The sequence below is a fragment of the Carettochelys insculpta genome, chromosome 1, assembly GCF_033958435.1.
Source record: "Carettochelys insculpta isolate YL-2023 chromosome 1, ASM3395843v1, whole genome shotgun sequence".
Taxonomy (NCBI): domain Eukaryota; kingdom Metazoa; phylum Chordata; order Testudines; family Carettochelyidae; genus Carettochelys; species Carettochelys insculpta.
This window is the reverse complement of record NC_134137.1, coordinates 268508390-268526815: the sequence shown is the minus strand read 5'-3', so window position 1 is coordinate 268526815 and position 18426 is coordinate 268508390. Positions and strand designations below refer to the sequence as shown.

At 41.0% G+C, this 18426-nt stretch overlaps 1 protein-coding gene across 2 annotated transcripts in view; it reads left to right on the top strand.

The window, feature by feature from the left end:
- The window catches only part of DGKI (diacylglycerol kinase iota), a 319904-nt gene that overhangs the window by 141052 nt on the left and 160426 nt on the right, over nt 1-18426 (top strand). The window contains exons 6-10 of one of the 2 annotated variants that reach the window (XM_074983801.1): nt 1296-1361; nt 7128-7199; nt 7807-7923; nt 15397-15471; nt 16027-16122. In XM_074983801.1, the coding sequence (XP_074839902.1) occupies nt 1296-1361; nt 7128-7199; nt 7807-7923; nt 15397-15471; nt 16027-16122 (426 nt within the window). Of the gene's footprint in view, nt 1-1295; nt 1362-7127; nt 7200-7806; nt 7924-8202; nt 8280-15396; nt 15472-16026; nt 16123-18426 lie in introns of those variants that run through there. The other variant, XM_074983800.1, reaches the window with a different exon arrangement.

The following is an 18426-nucleotide window of genomic DNA, read 5'->3' as shown; positions in this document are numbered from 1 at the left end:
TTTTATATACCTCTATCATATCGCCCCTCAGTCTCCTCTTTTCTAGACTGAAAAGTCCCAGTCTCTCCAGCCTCTCCCCATATGGGACCCGTTCCAAACCCTTAATCATTTTAGTTGCCCTTTTCTGAATCATTTTACTTGCCCTTTTCAGATGCAGCAGCGTGGGCTAGCTGTCTGAGTACAAGCCCACTGGGGAGCAAGGGTAATGCAGACAAACCCCAGGTGCTGGGGAATGGGATTGAACCTGGCACCTCTGGACCTAAATGGATGGGCCTCAACAGCATGACCTAAAATCCTTGCAGCTCTTTGTTAAAACTGCAGCACAATCATTAATCTCTAAGTGGTCTTGGTGCTGAAAGGGGGGGCACAGAGCACCACACCGGAAGGCCTGGGTTACACATAGGTGCGTGCACTGGTTGCTAGCCCAGCTCCTTCACTATTGTTACCTGTGCTGGCTGCATTAAAGCTAACATAGGTTTGCCTGCCCAGGCAAGTCAGCCCTTCACTTGCAGTGTAGATAAAGACAGATTGTTCCAAGCGTGTCTCTGCCTCTTTTCTCTTCGCCAAAGGAAAGAAAGCTGCTACTAGTTTGTACCTGGTGTGGGTTACATCCCCTTGCACATCAGCTCAGCTGTGGTGGCTGTCTTTTTAAGGAAAAGAGGTGAGGCACCATGCGTGGAAAAGGAGCTAGCTGCCCTGCAGATGCTGCTCTCCCTTTCCTATATACTGTGAACCACGGTGTGGGTAGCCTCTGGGTCCCTTTACTCTCTTACCTTACATCCCCTTGTTCCCCTGTCTGGACCTATAGATCAACCCATGTTCTTGCCTTATAAAACTGAACTCCGCTCCCACTGAATTCATTGGTGAGCTTCCCCTCCCACTGACTTCAGCTGGGCCCTATGGCATGGGTAAACCCAGTGGTTTAAAGACACTTCTTCCCTCTTGACTGATATTGTAATTGTCTTCATTGTGCTGTAATCTCTTTTTTTTTTTTTCTGTATCCGAGCAGCAGTGGGGGGTCGTTCTGCCCAGACTTCGATTTGGGCAATGAAAACTGTCTGCCTAGATTCCTCTGCAGTTTCAGTTGTGTCTGGTGTTTTTCATTTCCAGTTATAAATGGTTGGGTAGTACTGTGGCTTAACAGCGGCTATGTTTCCATCCCAAAATGGCTATTATTCAGACATGGCTGAAATGATTCAAATTTATACATCTGTAAAGAGATCTGGACTGAAAGGTGCTGTGTAAAGGCAAGGTGCTGTCATTCACTAATGTTTCACTTCTTCTCTTTCCTGCAGAACTTTGTGAGACATCACTGGGTGCATAGGCGGAGACAGGAAGGAAAGTGTAAGCAGTGTGGAAAAGTAAGTGGCATATATACATCATAATGATTATACCAGGGATTCTCTACACACAGGTAGAGTTCAGCAGGTGGCTCTTCCCAGTCATTAAATCAGTCTGTTCCAACCCTGTCTTGAGCACAGAAAGGAAATCATCAAATGAGGTGATCGGTTTCTGATGTGCACAAATGGGGACCAAGGTGATTACAACAAATTCATTTTACTTGTGGCCTGATTTCAGGTCTCCAGAAATGAAAGGCTAGTGCAATAGAGTCCATCACCATTCCTCCATCCCTGATATGAAATTGTTCTCAGTGTGCTAGATGCTTTGGACTTCTCAATGAAACCTTTGCTGCACACTCTGATAGTCCATTTCCAAAGGCTATGGAAAAGATGAGAGAACGTGGCTCCATATAGGACCTTTTCTCCCATATCTTCCACTTCTCCAAGCATTTTAGAGGTACTGAAACTATTTTCCACCTAACATAACTTACTTTATCCAGAACTTGGTTATGCTACTGTCTCTCTCTCCTCTTCCTGAGAAATCTCTTTTCTTTGGCTTCCGCAGGTGGTTATTGTGTGAATAGCAGGTAGAGTCCTTGTGTATTGCTTAAATTATTTCAAATAGTCAGATTGTGTAAATTATTTCGAAACTCCTTATTCCAAACTTGGTGCTGTCCAAATGGCACAAAGGTTTGGACGAAGCAGCTATTCTGAAAGTTCCGTTATCCCTCACATGACGGGCGTGGGGGTGGGAAAGGGTACCAGAATCAGAATACCACACTCGACGTGGCAGTGCTATTTTGACCATGCGGAAAAGCCATGGCATTGCTATTTCAGGATACCCGAAATAGACGTTGCTGTGTAGACATAGCGTAGGAGTGCAAAGAGAATAACAACTTACTGCAAGCCATACAAACAGAGTTAATGTTTGCATGTATGTGTTCAGATAGAACTTTCTGTTTGGAAACCAAGGATAAAAGAACTCATTAACTTGAATAAATGCCTTTATATTTTAATGACAAAATGACCTCCTCTATAGCCAAATATTTGTTTATCTTCTGCTCTCCTACTTTTCATGCTTCTGTCTTTAAAATAATCCTTTAACTTCACCTGTCATGCAAGATAAAGGAGACAGTCATTGAAATGAAATGGAAGTAAATTTAGAGCAATAAAAGAAAGCATTTTTGTTGAAGTGCTTTGTCATTTTGTGGATCTCATTATTGTAGTAGGTTATCAGTCAAATACTGTGGCTGGAATTGGATAGCTTAAATATTTTAAGCCACATTAATAATATTTACTGTCATGCAAGCTGAGATAAAGATTGAGGAATAATCGTGTCCCATGCTTCCAGATGTAAGCCTGCAATTATGAATGAATTTCCCCTCACTTCATTTGCTTAGGGTCTGAGGATTTTTGTTTTGTTTGCCTTATATCTTTCTGAAATGTCATTTGCCACTGCTGGGAGACGAGGCAGGATGGGTGTGGGGGTGAGGGTGGTTGTTGGGGTAGGTTATGGGATTATATGGACCAGTGGTCTGATCCAGGATAATGTATCATGAGATTCTTTTTCCTGAGGTTTCTTATGAAAAATCTCACCCTCTCAGTGCTGGTGCTACCCCACTGGGGGCCCTAACCAGGAATATTTTGCTGCCTAACACATATGGATAAGTAAGAGGGTCTCTTGAGGATGGGGCCTGAAGCAATTGCTTAGTCTGCATATGCCTGTCTCCGGCTTTGCACCCTGTAGATCCATGAGGGAACAGAAATCTGAGGTGATTAACCAATGGCTAGTAGCTTCTTTAGATGTAGGAAGCTGCTAATATAACTTTGACTTCCGTTATTTGGCTAAGTTGTGATTCAAATGTAATTTGTAGATATCTCCCCCCAAATATATTTCCTGCAGCCTATACCCATGTGATTTATTTTCACAAGAAGAACTCACAACACATAGTTTTACATAGTACACTTGAAAGGCGGTGAATCAGGTGACAATGGACCCACCCTACATCTAATATGAGATAATGATCCACCCCAGAGTTTCTCACACTCTGCAACGTATGTCTTGTGGGATAATGCTACTTCTTCTGGGAGAGAGTGGCAGCAAACCAACCCAGGAACAGCAAGGAAAAGTGAATTCTAGTTTTCTGTCTCACTCAGAGGGGAGGGAGGTGGATGCCAGGGGGAATGGCCAGTAGGTTGAGTACAAGAACTGGAATATTTTAATCCCAGTGTTTTCACCAACTCTCACTGCGGCCTTAGGTACACCACTTTACTACATCAAATTCCCTATATGAAAATTCAAGTTCCTAATATTTACTAATTACCTGACATGAGAAGAGATTAGCTTATATTTGTAAAACAATTCAAGGAATAATAGTGCTATTTTACTTCTAATTATCATTATTATATTTTTATTGCTGGATTATTTTCACTATTAGCTTTGTAAGAAATCAGATAGCCTACAGAATAAATGAAAAAACAAATAAACAAAAAAGATTAATCCAGAAACAAAGGAAAAAGTGTCACTTGCGTCCCATGAAACAAATGCACCAGCTTTTGTTTTTATTAGTTGCAGGTTTGGCAGGCAGGTATTTCTACCCATTAGGAAAACAATGTGCATGCCCACTAGGGGCCAAAATATTTTTACAAAGGAAGGAGGAATTAAATTTCAGAGAAACATTCAGAAACTTTTATCTCAGTGAGTGAAGTAACACAACCCTGTTCTACACTGGAAAATTAAGTTGACCTAATTTAATTGTTCAGGGATGTGAAAAATCCATGTCCCTCAGAGACGTAGTTAAGCCAACCTAACCCCCAGCGTAGACAGTGCTATGTCAATGGACAGTGCTATGTCAACTGTCTGTGTAAGTGCTGCCTCTGAGGGAGTAGATTACCTATGTCAATGTCACAACCCCAATGTCTATACTGCTTTGCTACCATTGTATAGCTGCAGTGCTGTAACTGTACGGTTGTGGAGTTTTAAGTGTAGACAAGCCCTCAATCAGCAATCAATCTGCCCAATGTCATTCCCCTGTCTCTAACACTCCTGCCAAACATACTGGATTTTGGGCCCACATAAAATGGCATACTAGGTTTGCCCAATCAGGAGGCAGCCTGGATCTTTGTGAAGTCAATGGGCCTCTTTCATAGGCAGGTTTGGTGGGTGAAATCCACCACCACAGTGAAAAGCCTCCCCCCACTGAGTGAGGTAGCGGCCATTGAGCTCTGAAATCAACAGATTCCAGGGAACCAAAGATGGGGAGAAAAACAGGGATAGGTGTGGTGGTCTCAAAATGTGTCAACCCATGAGACTGAATTTGATCCATGGGTTCTGGTATATGGTGAATCCAGCAGAGTAGTTATGGGACGTATTGGACAGATCGCTACAACATGTACCTTCTCACAAGCGCCGGCAAAGAGGGAATTCCCTTCTTCTGAGTGGTGATTGTGGTCTCCTCAACTACATCTTGTGGCAGCAAAATAGATAGTTTTGAGCCCTTCACTTGCATTAACTGGTTAGATTATTTTCGTTTATTGTTGTAATTTTTTTCTTTATGGCTCTGCGTGCTCCTCTGCACCTGCCAGCCCTTCTTCTCACTCCCACAGAAGCTAAGAGGCACATTGATTACTGAAGCAATGGAACAGATGTTCCACGGTATCATTACTGAATCAGATTTTAATAACTCAACAAAGAACTACATTTTAGCCCTGGGCACTAGATGTCAGCTGGGGGATTCAAGTAAAGCTTAGTTTATCTGCTTAGTTAATCAAAAAGAAGATTGAAAGGTGATGTGATTAGAGTGGATAAGCAACCTTCCTGGGTAGAAAATAATAGAGAATAAAGGGCTCTTTAACCTAGCAAAGAAAGGCATAACAAGAGCCAGTGGAGGTGAGCAGTTATAGTCAGATGTATTCAAGTTAGAAATAAGATACAATTGTTTTAAAACAATGAACGTGATTATTGGAACACACCAGCAAGAGAAATGATGGATTCTCCATTTCTTGAAGTCTTCAAATCAAGACTTGATATGGTTTTAGTCAATCACTAGTTATGGGGCTCAATACAGGGTAGAGGGATGAGATTTTACAGTTTGTGTTATACATCATCTTGCATTGTTTTACAGAGTGTATGATATATGTGATTTAATGGTCCTTTCTGGCCCTTCAAGCATAGAACTGGTTGGGAATTTGTTGGAATGCTTTTCTGATGAAGAATGCAGGTTCTGCAAAATGTAATTTTCCATGGCAAAATCTCAGTTTTGTGGGAATTTTTATTTTCTGAAGGAAAAAATGTAAACAAAACACTTTGTTTTGAGTTGATTTGACTCACATTGGAATATTGTGTTTTTGATGAGCTGACCTGAAGCATTATTTTTCAAGCAGTTCAGTAATACATTAAACTACACTTCCCTATCAGCACATTGCTGATGTGAGTCAAAGCTGAAGCTTTTGTTCTTTTCCATTGATTGAGCTTTTTGGAGGACTGTCTCTCTTACATTCCCAATGGATTTCCATCTGCACCAGCTCTGTGTGGTACCTAATCAGGCCCCATGAGGACTGCTCTTTCGAAAAAAGGGCTTGTGGAGCATCTACACGTTTTCTTTCGAAAGGGGGCATGCTTCCTGAAACGGGAAAAGAAGAGTGACTTCAAAAGGAGTGCCACATTCTTTCAATTTACTTTATAAAGAATGCTTTTTGTGCATAGGCGCGGCACTGGATCTTTTGAAAGAGCCCCCTTCTTTCGAAAATTCTTTCAAAAGAAGTTGATAGTATAGATGCAGCCATATTGATTTGGAGAATATTGAGGACTAGCCTTTGATAAAAAAGTAAAAATCTAAATTTAAAGATTTTAAAATTTATTTTCTTTAAAATTTTGAAATTTCAACTTTACATTACGAGACAATACAAACATTGAAATTTTGTACAAGATGGAAATTCTAAATTTCACTCAGTTCTATTCAAATATATGAAAATAGGTATTATCTCTCTACTATTTCTTCTTTTTTTGTGGGGGGAAGACAAATTTTGGAAGTCTGTTAAACCCCTCTGTTTTTAGGTTGTTACAATTCAAGAGAAAACGAGAAATCCTATGTTACCTTATAGACTAACAGATATATTGGAGCATAAGCTTTTGTGGACAAAGACCCACCTCATCAGATGCATCTGATGAAGCAGGTCTTTGCCCATGAAAGCTTATAGTCCAATATATCTGTTAGTGTGAAAGGTGCTACAGGACTTCTAGTTTGTTTTGCAGATACAGAGTAACACAACTACCCTTCTGATACTTGTTACAGTTCAAGGTTACATATATTAAACTAATGTAGTTATTCCGTATTTCTTGTAAAAATGCTATCTTGGCCCTGGGTAGAAGTTTCTGACTGTGATGGTGATATAATGTTTGATATAGATTTTATTCCGGCGGCCAAAATTGTTTTATAATGGAAACTTGGTAGCAATCTTAACTACAGCATGAGTCCTGTCACTCCCTAATACTAGGGAGCTAACTAACAATGGTGTATGTAACCTACTGGGCCTTGATGAAACGAGTATGTAGTGATATTCCATTGTTTACAATAATATTCAACCTTTCAGAGCTCTTGGTGAGTTTAATTTGGTCATAGGCCAGCCAAAAGATGTAAAAAGCTGTACATGACCACCCTGAACTGATCTAGCTCCAGTCATGAGGCAAAAATTAAAAGCACTAAATTTTCTTAATGGATGGGAAGTATGTGGATGTGATGGAAAGCTGCTTGACCGTTCCTTTCCTATCTCTTCCTGACACTCCAGGGATTTCAGCAAAAATTCTCCTTCCACAGTAAAGAGATTGTGGCCATCAGTTGTTCCTGGTGCAAGCAGGCGGTAAGTGGCTTAGCATTGAAGTGTGGGAGTAGGGGCAAGCATGGTTGTGTAAATGGTGGTGGTGGCAATTTTGCCCACATAGAATCATCATGCTTGACTTAGTTTCTTCTACTAGTTTCATGTGCTACTTTATCAGGAGGAAAGGAGCTCCCAGGGTCTCCCTTATTTGTACCCTTTTTGTTCGTTTCCCCCAGTGATGTTACACCTGGGTACTCTACTCTTCTGCTAGAAGAGAGCTGAATGTGGCTCCTTTCCACTGGAGTGTAACAAGACCACTCCCAGGGTATGAGAAGTTTAGCTCTGAAGCACTCCATGCTGCTGCTGGCTCAGGGAACAAGGGATTCCCATTTTGTATAATTTAGCCTGTTTAGAATTTGATCTGACTACCATTATGTATATGTGAGCATGGGGTGGTTTTGGGGGGTAGAGGAGCCATTTGGCAACGGATGGGGTTTTTTTGGTTAATGTTTCGAAGACTCTCTTCGTCCAGAGCACTGGGAAAAGAAGTTAAGCTGGGTACATTCCTTGTTGCCTCATATGTCTCCCTCTTTCTCCTTTCTCTTGCACTCCATCCACCACACTGACAGCTCTGTTCTCCTTTTGCTAGTTTCACAACAAAGTCACCTGCTTCATGCTACATCACATCGAGGAGCCGTGTTCCCTGGGGGCTCATGCTGCGGTCATTGTGCCTCCCACTTGGATCATTAAGGTGAAGAAACCTCAGGTAACTGCATGCTGATGTCCGTTTCTGATGCTGTTTGGCAGCTCAGGGCAAGCCTGGCTCTCTTGCTCCCCGTACTCTTCCACAAAAGCATGTTTGTCTGCCCTGTCCATACCCCTCACCCCCAGCTACACCCATGATTATTATGAACCTCTACCTCACTCTTTCATCTATCCCTTCAGAAGGATTCTTTCATTCCCTGGTTTGGGGCAATCAGTAACGAACCTGATTTTGGCACTAAGGAGTCCAGTGCATTCTTCTTACTGCAAGTTCATCCAACAGGCTTGCAAGAATCCTCTATGTCTGAAGTGCTCAAGCATGTTTCACCAAGTGGAGCTGGGACAATACAGGAAAAAACGGTTTCCACAAATATTCAGTGGCTGTGTTCACTTGACTTTTGCATTCACTTTCCATGGATGTTGGGATGATCATGTTTTACTCATACGAATGCTTGCTTACATGATCAATTGCTTGCAGATCATGAGTTTCACCTTGTAAGCGTTTGCATCAGGTTTGGTGTATTTTAGATGCGATAACACATTGCTCAATACAGCAAGTAAAAAAGGCTTCCTGAGTCCCTTTCCAGAGAAAGTGTTTGACTGCATTCTTCACAAGCAGGGCCACCTGAGCACATGGAGCTACTTTGCATGTAGGGGAGGATCAGTAATTCAGAAGAATAAATGCAATGTGCTTGGTGTAATTTGTCCCCAGACTTCTAGACAGCGTGAAAACACAACAGTGGTTTGTGACACAAAAGACAAAGCCACTTTTATTGACAATACTCTGTTTAACTGTCAGGATAGACCAGAAAATGGACGTGGTAAATAACTAATGGGAGAGTCAGTTCTCTTACTAGCCCCGCATGTTGAGTTCCTAGCACCTACAAGGAGTCGTGCTTAGAGTATTTCCTTGCCCCAGTAAATTAGACTTGATTCTGTGGTACAGGGCACACAGTCTTCATAGGACAGCCTAACTATTTGGGCTCCCTGCAGTGGTGCTGTGCTGGATCGATCCGTGTTGCCTCTTTGTAGTCCTATGACCTGATGCCACAGAATCAGCTATGTCAAATGCACCAAGCCACCAGTGCTCAGATTCCTGAGCCCTATCTTAACCAAGTGACCCAGAGACCTCAAATGGCTGAAGGCTAATGGCAGAGTGTGATCAGGAGCCACCTGGAAGATTTAAAAAAAAAATCCCACCAAGGGAAGCCACATCACAGTGGGAAAAGCCAGTCCTAGTAGGAATTTATAGATTCCAAGGTCTGAAGTGCCCACTGGGGTCATGAAGTCTGACTTCCTGTATAATACACACCAGAGAACTTCTCTGAAATAACTACTATTTAAACTAGAGCGTATCTTTTAGAAAAAAAATCCAATCTTGATTTTAAAATTGGCAGTAATAGAGAATTGCCATAACCCTTGATAATTTATTCCAATGGTTAATTACAGTCACTGTTTACAATATATGCCTTATTTCCAGTGCAAATTTTTCTAGCTTCAGTTATAGGGCATATTTTCCAGTCCTTTAATCATTCTTATGACTTTGCTCTGACACCTCTCCAATTGATCAGCATCCTTTTTTGAACAGAAGATATTAGAACCAGACAGAGTATTTCAACAGCAGTCGGAGCAGGGCCAAACAGAGGTGATATAAACTCTTTGCTTGGCTCTGCAATTCCCATTTCATACTCCAAGAATAGAATTAGCTTTTGTGTCCACAGCAGGGCTATGTCTACACAGTGTGCTGCTGCCGGCAGGGTCAGGCAAATGAGGGCACTCGACAATGCGAACGAGGTGCTCATTTACAAATAGCATGCCTCATTTGCTTACTCTTGTGTGATCGCTGTCCCGGCAGAGGTTTCTGTCACCATAAAACAAGCCAGGTAGCTGGGATTCTGTTGACCAAACCCCCGCTTGTCGACTGACCCTTATCACTTACAAGAGTATTGTCCTGTGCCTACAGCTGCTTAAAGAATAAAAGACTTTAAAATGTCAATGTTATTTCTCATCTGTAATGTTTAAAATGGGCCCATTTTCAACTATATCCAAACCTTTTATGACTTGTAAGTGTATCTTTTTTGAAAAATTGAAAATAATAACAAAATGGTTATCATATTTTTTGAAGGGAGAAGATTTTTAGACCGTAACACATTTGTTCAGAAAGTCCTTATTTTGTTTGAGAATTTTCACATTTGAAGCTCAAAATGGAAACTGGACTCTATTTTTTTTTGATCAAATGTTCAGCATTTGTTTACCAAAACCACTTTTAAAAACAAACAAACAATTTTCAGTTTTGTTTTTCATAAAACCCCCTGAGAATGTTCATGTTAGATCATGTAAACAATAAAACAAATGCGATTAAAAGAAAAGTTACTGTAAATAATAATTGGCATTTTCTGATCAGTGCTAGCCATCTCTTCCTAAGAGATTTAACACCCCAGTGATTTCAGATATACCTTATCCTGCTTAAAAGAGATACTTATTTAGACAGCAAGCAGAAACAATGCTGTGTGAATAGGATTGGTGGAAAAGTTTCCATTGCAAAAGAGTCTTTTGACTGAGAATTTGCTTTTTGACTAAATGAAATTTTCCACATAAAGTGTCTTTCTCTAAAACATTTTGACTTTTTTTTGGAAACACTGAAAAATGTTTAATTTTCAGGTTTTCAGTTTTTAATGAATAATCAAAAATTTCTGCGGGAACTGCCTTCTTCCCCTGTTTTCTAACCAGTTGTATTTGAGAATGACTGGACCATTTCCAACCCATCTACACAGTCAGGATTTCTGATATATCAAACACTCACAGCAATCAATCCATGGATCAAATAAATAAAAACTCATAAATAAATTAGAGGAAAATTAATGAATGAATTAATATGTGGAAACAGAAATCTGGTCAGAGTTGTTCCATGACCAGCACAAATATGTCTATCAACACTTCCACTGTAGGTTAGTGCTGAGATTCACTTATTAACAACTCAGACTGGTCACAGGTAAGTCCTGGGTTGGATTTTCTATGGATTTAAAATGGATTCTAGCAATGTGCCTCACTCACTGTTGGTGGTGGTTTTTCTTTTGAGCAGACAAGATGGTTTCCTGCAGAGACTTCTCAACCAGTTTTATTTTCTGTTTTTATTGCTACTAAACAGTTTTCACATGATCATATTGACCACAGGTCACCACCTTTCTATTTAAATGAAAATAAACAGACTCCTTTTTCACCCCTGGCAATATCTTGGTGATGCAACATCATGATGTAATTGCATATGGTCAGTTTGCCCTAGGTGACTGATTCCTGTTCTACAATGTGAAGTTACTCCTTCTTGCAAGCTTCTATTGGTAGGATGCAGGAAATTCAGAATTCTTTGGAACAGATGGTATCTTGGTATGGAATGACCCATTTACATAGAGGGCAAATTCTTGAGACTTCCTTCCTGGGGTACATTATGTGATCCTCTCCTGTAGCCCCTTTAACAAATTTCATTGCCTTTGGATCTGGTTTCCTGGAACTCAAAATAACTGCCTGTTCCAGTTAGTGACTGCAGGTATCGGCAGTGGCTTTTTAAAATATTCAATACTTTCAGCCACAGGGGTATTGCTAAGCAGACCTGCTGGGTATGTGGGCATGCTTGTGTGCTTGTTGGGTGAAAGGAGCTGGTGATGAGAAGGAGCTGGGTGATGGCATTACAGAGCCAGCCCTTCAGGTGAGGTGCTGGATATAAAGCAGCAGCAGCAGTATTTGTAACTGGGTCCCCAGGCTAAGCAAGCAGGCATGATAAAGGTGAATGTATCTGCCCCTTTCTGTTCTCTTTGGAACTTTCATAAGGAGCCTTCGAAAGCTGCCTACTGCTGGGCTACTCTCCTTCTGACTTGATTTCTGACGGAAGCCAGGGAAGTGAGACTATTATCTATACCATGATCATTATATTGAACACCTTTCTAATACTCTATTTATTTCTAATACTGTATCATCTGTGACCTGCTTGAGGATCATAGGGTCAGACTTCTGTTGGTGCTGTGAACTTCTGCTTCCGTTTGAGCCATTTGGAGCTGTTGAGGCTTGGCACATCTGAAAATTAAAACTGTAGCATCCCAAATGAAAGGATTGAAAAAGATCCACTGGAACTATCTAGGAGTGGTAGTCTTACACACAACATTACTAAAGGAGAGCCCTGTCCTTCTCCTTACATACATCTAAGTGGGTTTGGAATACCTCCAGTGATCACCATATACTACAATCTGTGCTTCCTGTCCTTGAAGAAGGACAAAATTACTGTCCTCAAGGAGATTCTTCCTCTTCTAGAGGCAATCCAGGATTTACAAACAGGCCTACTCACTTACTGTGTGTGGAATTTCACTGTGTAGCATTTAGTTTTTGGAAAAAAAATACCCACCCATACTCTTCCAGTGGAGAAGGAAGGCTTTGATAAGGACAGGATGGCACAGACAACAACTTTTTTAGTTCACCATGTAGACAGCAATGGACTCCCAGGGTAGCTCTTTTTCCAGTTTTGAAATGAAAGCTTGCACTTGCATAACCAGTGCTCCCGCCTCTGACTTATCCTATAGCTACTTGTGATAAATTGTAGCAAATGTTCAGGTCCTCTAAACATATCAAAAATTGGCATGTTTAAACACTGGGGTGGAATATAGTTTTGACAAAACCATACTATGTCTTTTCTTACCTGTGTGTGCAGACGCAAACACTTACATTTTCAGCCTGGTCGATACATTGACTAAGGCATGTTGAATAGTCTGTTCTGGTCTGGCTATGGTCTGAAGAAGTGGATCTGTCCCACGGAAGTTCACCTAATAAACTATTTTGCTAGTCTTTAAAGTGCTACTTGACTGCTTTTTGTTTTGACTAAGGCATGTTTCTCTAATGAAGTTGTAATGAGTTTTTTTTTTCTGACCATAATGGCAAAAAAGCAGCTATGTTACAGCATGGTTTGGCAACAAACGTATTTGCACAGGGTTATATTTTTAATGAGGCTAATGCTACTTTTCCCAAATATCCTGGCTTTTCCCAGAAGAGCTGTACTGGGTTTCGTTCCTTCCACTGAATAGCTGATGATCAGTTTCTTCCAGTAAAATAATTAAGCACACTCAACCCCTAATATAGTGCAAGCTTTATATCCATAATTTATAGCACTTTTCACCAATAGACCTCAAAGGCCTTTACAGAGGAGATAAGTAACATTATCCCCATTTTATGGACGAAGAAACATTGTTTTTCTCAAGGTCATCCAATACAGAAGAGGCAGTGCTGGCCATATAGGCCAGACCTGCTGATCCCTGACCCACTAAGCCACCCTGCCTCTGTCACTGTGAAAGGTTTCAGGAAAAAAATCCTCCAACAGGTAGATCAGAAGCATGAATCTAAGAACTTCTACAGTGATTACTCAAACGGAGCAATGGGTTTTGCCCCAGTACGCCGATCTTAAACTTCACATCCTCCTTCAGTCTGATTGCAGTGCTCGAGAGTGAAATACATATGTAATCCATCCATCTACCCTGTCAGTGAAACTTTATAGCATATGCTTTTTAGTGCATTTCATATCCACTAAAGCAGTGAGGTTTAAAGCATTTTGATAGAGCCTGTCTCCTCCTTCAGCTTCGTATACACACAGCATGCTGCAGGTGGCGTGTAACCAGGATTCACCACCAAATTAGGTTGGCTGGATGGATCGTTAGCTTCTGTGGCTTAGGCCAGGTCCTGATGGGGAGTGTGATGTGAACTCTGATCCCTTCATGCATGGTGAAAAGCAACAGGAACGTTATCTGGTTTGAAACACCAGAGGGAGCCATTAGGCAATCAAGTAATGAATCCAGTAAAAATGATATTTAATGCAATGGGGCTGTTGGCTGAAGACCATGGTTGGATAAAAGCAGCAGATTCTGATGAGTAGCTCGGATGTGTCCACTCACAGGTCTCTGGGCCAGTGAAACTTTCTCAGTACATCTATCTAGATCAATTTATATAAAATAAGACTGACATGAACCATTGGGAGGGGGGTTGGGGGAAGGACAGAATGAATAGAACTTGTTCACATCTTGATATTAGAAGTCCAGCAAACCTTTTAATTTGCTGTGCCGCTACATTCACTAGTTTTGAATAGAATCTGTTAAGCTACATCTACACTACCCCAGAAGATTGACTTGCTCAGGGTCAGTCTTCCAGGGTTCAGTTTCATGAGTCTATTAGGGATGCGTGAAATCAACCTCTCAGGGGTTACAGTTGACCCCTGTATTCCTTGCAAGATGCAAGGCATAAAGGAGGTTGATGGGAGAGAAACTGTCCCATCAACCTCCCCCGGTATAGACAGCCAAATTAGCCAAGTGCAGATATATCAATTTTAGCTATGCAATTGTCATAGCTAGAATTGCATATCTGCAGTCGACTTACTTTGCCTAGTGTAGACATAGCCTAAGCTGAAATACTGGGGAAAAAGTCCATTTTCTCAGTGTTTCCAACTCATCTGAAACTTAGTAATATGTAACTAGAGAATAAATGTATAGGGATTTGACTATTTTAATTCAACAACTTGAACAGTTAAAAAAAAACACCTCAGTTTGGCTGGCTCTGATCACATCAGCATGTTTCTGTGATTCACTAACAATGAAGTTTGTGCCATTCTGGGAATTTTTTCCCCCATGGAATTGTGAGACTGAAAGGAACAGAGGTCATCTCATTTACTCACCTGCATTATGGCGGGACAAGTATTTTTAGTTAACTGCTATTCCTGATGCAATTTTTGGTAGGTCCTACAAAATACCTGTTTGTTTTTACTAACTTTAGTGCACTAGAGTGGCAGGGGCTTTCATTTGTTTTTATTTTAGAAAAAAGGAAGCCATTTAATATTAAGAGTTCAGAGGAGTTTATCAGATTGTAACAGCAGTTTCGTGGTAGGTCAGGTTTGGCTTTGCTAGCATTGGATGCAGTGGTGGCATGTGTTATGTTGGATTGTGGTGGTCAGCCCAGCTAAAACTGGAGTTTTGTTTTATTTTGCTTTGGTTTTGTTTTTTAAACGTGAAAAAATAGCTCATTTTATCATGTTTTATTACATTTTGTATAGGTGGTCTCCATACCAGGAGACGAGCCTGATTGGGAAGGAGACTGGAGCCCCGGAGGGAAAACGGGCGTCTCCTACCCCTATTGGGAGGGTTGGCAGGTACAACGTGTGGTGTTATGTGAGTCTATGGGAGTATCTGAATTTTTCTCCCCACGGCGTGGGAAAGCTTCCAGTTCCAAAGCACCAGTCTGGTCTCCGTGTGTGGCTTTCTCCATCAACGGTGGTGTGGAATTGTAAAGCATGAGACGCATGTGGTCTAAACTTCAAGCATGTGCCAGACACTGTATCATTCTCCAGATGGACCGGGCATGAAGCAGCTTCTTAAATGAGGCTACTTTTGGGGCTGACTTGATTTTGGTTTTCCTTTCTGTGTATCTTTTTTTTTTTTTCCCTCTTTTTACATAGAACTCATTAAAAACTTCAACCAGACGGAAGAAGAGAACATCTTTTAAAAGAAAAGCTAGCAAAAGAAGCAACGAGGTAAGTCCTAATTAATAGTATTTGAAAGGTGGACTGGATGGATATTTTTTAATCTACATTAACAGTTAAAATCCAGCACATGTATCGATCAGTCAATTTAGAAGAGATGGAGAGACTCATTCTCTAGGATGAAATAGGGTAGCCTGAATAACTGAGGCATGATGAGGGGAGTGCACAGAGAAGTTTGTCATCTATTGAAGTGAGGCTTAGGTTGGACATTAGGAAAAAAATCCTGTCAGAGTGGTTAAGCACTGGAATAAAATGCCTAGGGTGGTTCTAGAATCTCAATCATTGGAGATATTTAAGAAAAGTTAGATGATATAGATGGAGCTGATGACCTCCCGAGGTCCCTTCTAGTTCTAGTATTCTGTTTTTCTATGCCATAAGCGTTTTCTGACTAAAGCTTGCAGGGGTTGTTAATCTTATGACTTTCATGATCACAAAACCCTCGAAACACAGAATTGAGAAAGCTGTGTGATTTTTTTTTTCTTGAGATTTTAGCATTTGTTATGTGTATTTCTAATTGAAGTTCTCCATCACTTCTGATTTTTGCAGGAAAACAAGGGCCGGCCATTTGTGATAAAGCCAATCTCCTCTCTGCTCATGAAACCACTTCTGGTGTTTGTCAATCCAAAAAGTGGTGGGAATCAGGTAAAGGCATCAACAAAACCAGAATAGACTCTTGGAGTTTTTCAGGAAACCTCAGTTTTACTGTAGAAATGGAGCGCTCCAAAGTACTTGCCAGTCATCTTCTGGCCCTACCCTGGTTTGATGTAATCAGGAAATCTCTCAACATCCCTTGGCCAAGTATCTTTATCATGTTAAATGTAATAACATTTAATATTCCTGTGGTGGGAAGAACACGTCAGCAGTCCACCACTCTGGCATTTAATTTCAAAACGGGGAATTATGCAAAAATGAGGAGGTTAGTTAAACAGAAATTAAAAGCCAGAGTGACTAGAACAAAAACCCTGCAAGCTGCATGGAAGCTTCTCAAAACACTATAATAGAGGCCCAAGTTAAATGTATACCCCAAATTAAAAAACATACTAAGAGACTGAAAAAAGAGCCACTATGGGTTAACACCCATGTAAAACAAGCAGTGAGGGATAAAAAGGCATCTTCCAAAAAGTGGAAGGCAAATCCTAGTGAGGTAAATAAAATGGAACATAAACACTACCAAATTAAGTGTAAAACTGCAATAAGGAAAGCCAAAAAAGATTTTGAGGAACAGCTAGCCACAAGCTCAAAAAGTAATAACGAAATGTTTTTTAAATACATTAGAAGCAGGAAGCCTGCTAAAAAACCAGTGGGTCACCTAGACGATACAGCAACGAAGGGTCCTGTGGCACCTTATAGATTAACAAAAAAGTTTTGAGCAATGCCCCTCTGCTATATACATTGGACAAACTGGACAGTCTCTACGTAAAAGAATAAACGCACACAAATCAGATATCAGAAATGGCAATATACAAAAAACCCTAGGAGAGCACTTCAATCTCCCAGGCCGCACAGTAGCAGACTTAAAAGTAGCTATCCTACAGCAAAGAAATTTCAGGACCAGACTCCAAAGAGAAATTTCTGAGCTACAATTCATCTGCAAATTCGATGCCCTCAGCTCTGGCTTAAAAAAGACTGCGAATGGCTGGCTAAATACAGAAGCAGCTTCCCCTCCCTTGGTGTTCACACCTCCAGATCAACTGCTGGTAGTAAGCCTCACCCTTGCTGACTGAGCTAACCTTGTTACACCACACTTGTTCTGGCTTATTTATACCTGGCCCTGCAGATTTCCAAGACCAGCATCTGATGAAGTGAGTCTGTGCTCATGAAAGCTCATGCTCAAAACTTTTCTGTTAGTCTATAAGGTGCCCCAGGACCCTTTGTTGCTGTTACAGATCCAGACTAACACGGCTACCCCTCTGACACTAGACGATACAAATACAAAAGGAGCAATCAAGGATGATAAAGCCATTGGGGAGAGACTGAATGATTTCTTTGCTTCAGTCTTCGTGGCTGAGGATGTTGGGGAGATTCCCAAACCTGCACCGTTTTTTGTGGGAAGTGAAACTGAAGAACTGTCCCTGATTGAAGTGTCTTTAGAGGAGGTTTTGGAACAAACAGATAAACTTAATGTTAACAAATCACTGGGACCGGATTGGGTTCTGAAAGAACTCAAATGGGAAATTGCTGAACTATTAACACTAGTTTGTAACCCATCCTTTGGATCAAGCTTCCGTACCTAATGACTGGAAGGTAGCTAATGTGACACCAATGTTTAAAAAGGGCTCTAGAGGTGACCGTGGCAATTACAGACAGGTAAGTTTAAAGTCAGTTCCGGGCAAATTAGTTGAAATGATAGTAAAGAATAAAATTGTCGGGCACGTAGAAGAACATAATTTGATGGGCAAAAGTCAACATGGTTTCTGTAGGGGGAAATCACGTCTTACAAATCTGTTAGAGTTCTTTGAAGGGGTTAACAAACATGCAGACAGAGGAGATCCAGTGGATATAGTATACTTAGATTTCCAGAAAGCCTTTGACAAGGTCCCTCATCAAAGGCTCTTATGTAAATTAAGTTGTCATGCGATAAGAGGGAAGGCGCTTTCATGGATTGAGAGCTGGTTAAAAGACAGGAAACAGAGGTTGGGCATAAATGGTAAATTTTCCAAATGGAGAGGGGTAACTAGTGGTGTCCCCCCAGGGTCAGTCCCAGGACCAGTCCTGTTCAATTTATTCATAAATGATCTGGAGAAGGGGGTGAGCAGTGAGGTGGCAAAGTTTGCAGATGACACTAAACTGTTCAAGAGAGTCAAGACAAAGGCAGACTGTGAGGAACTTCAAAAAGGTCTCATCAAACTGAGTGACTGGGCAACAAAATGGGAAATGAAATTTCACGTGGGTAAGTGTAAGGTAATGCACATTGGGAAAAATAACCCCAGCTATACTTACAGTATG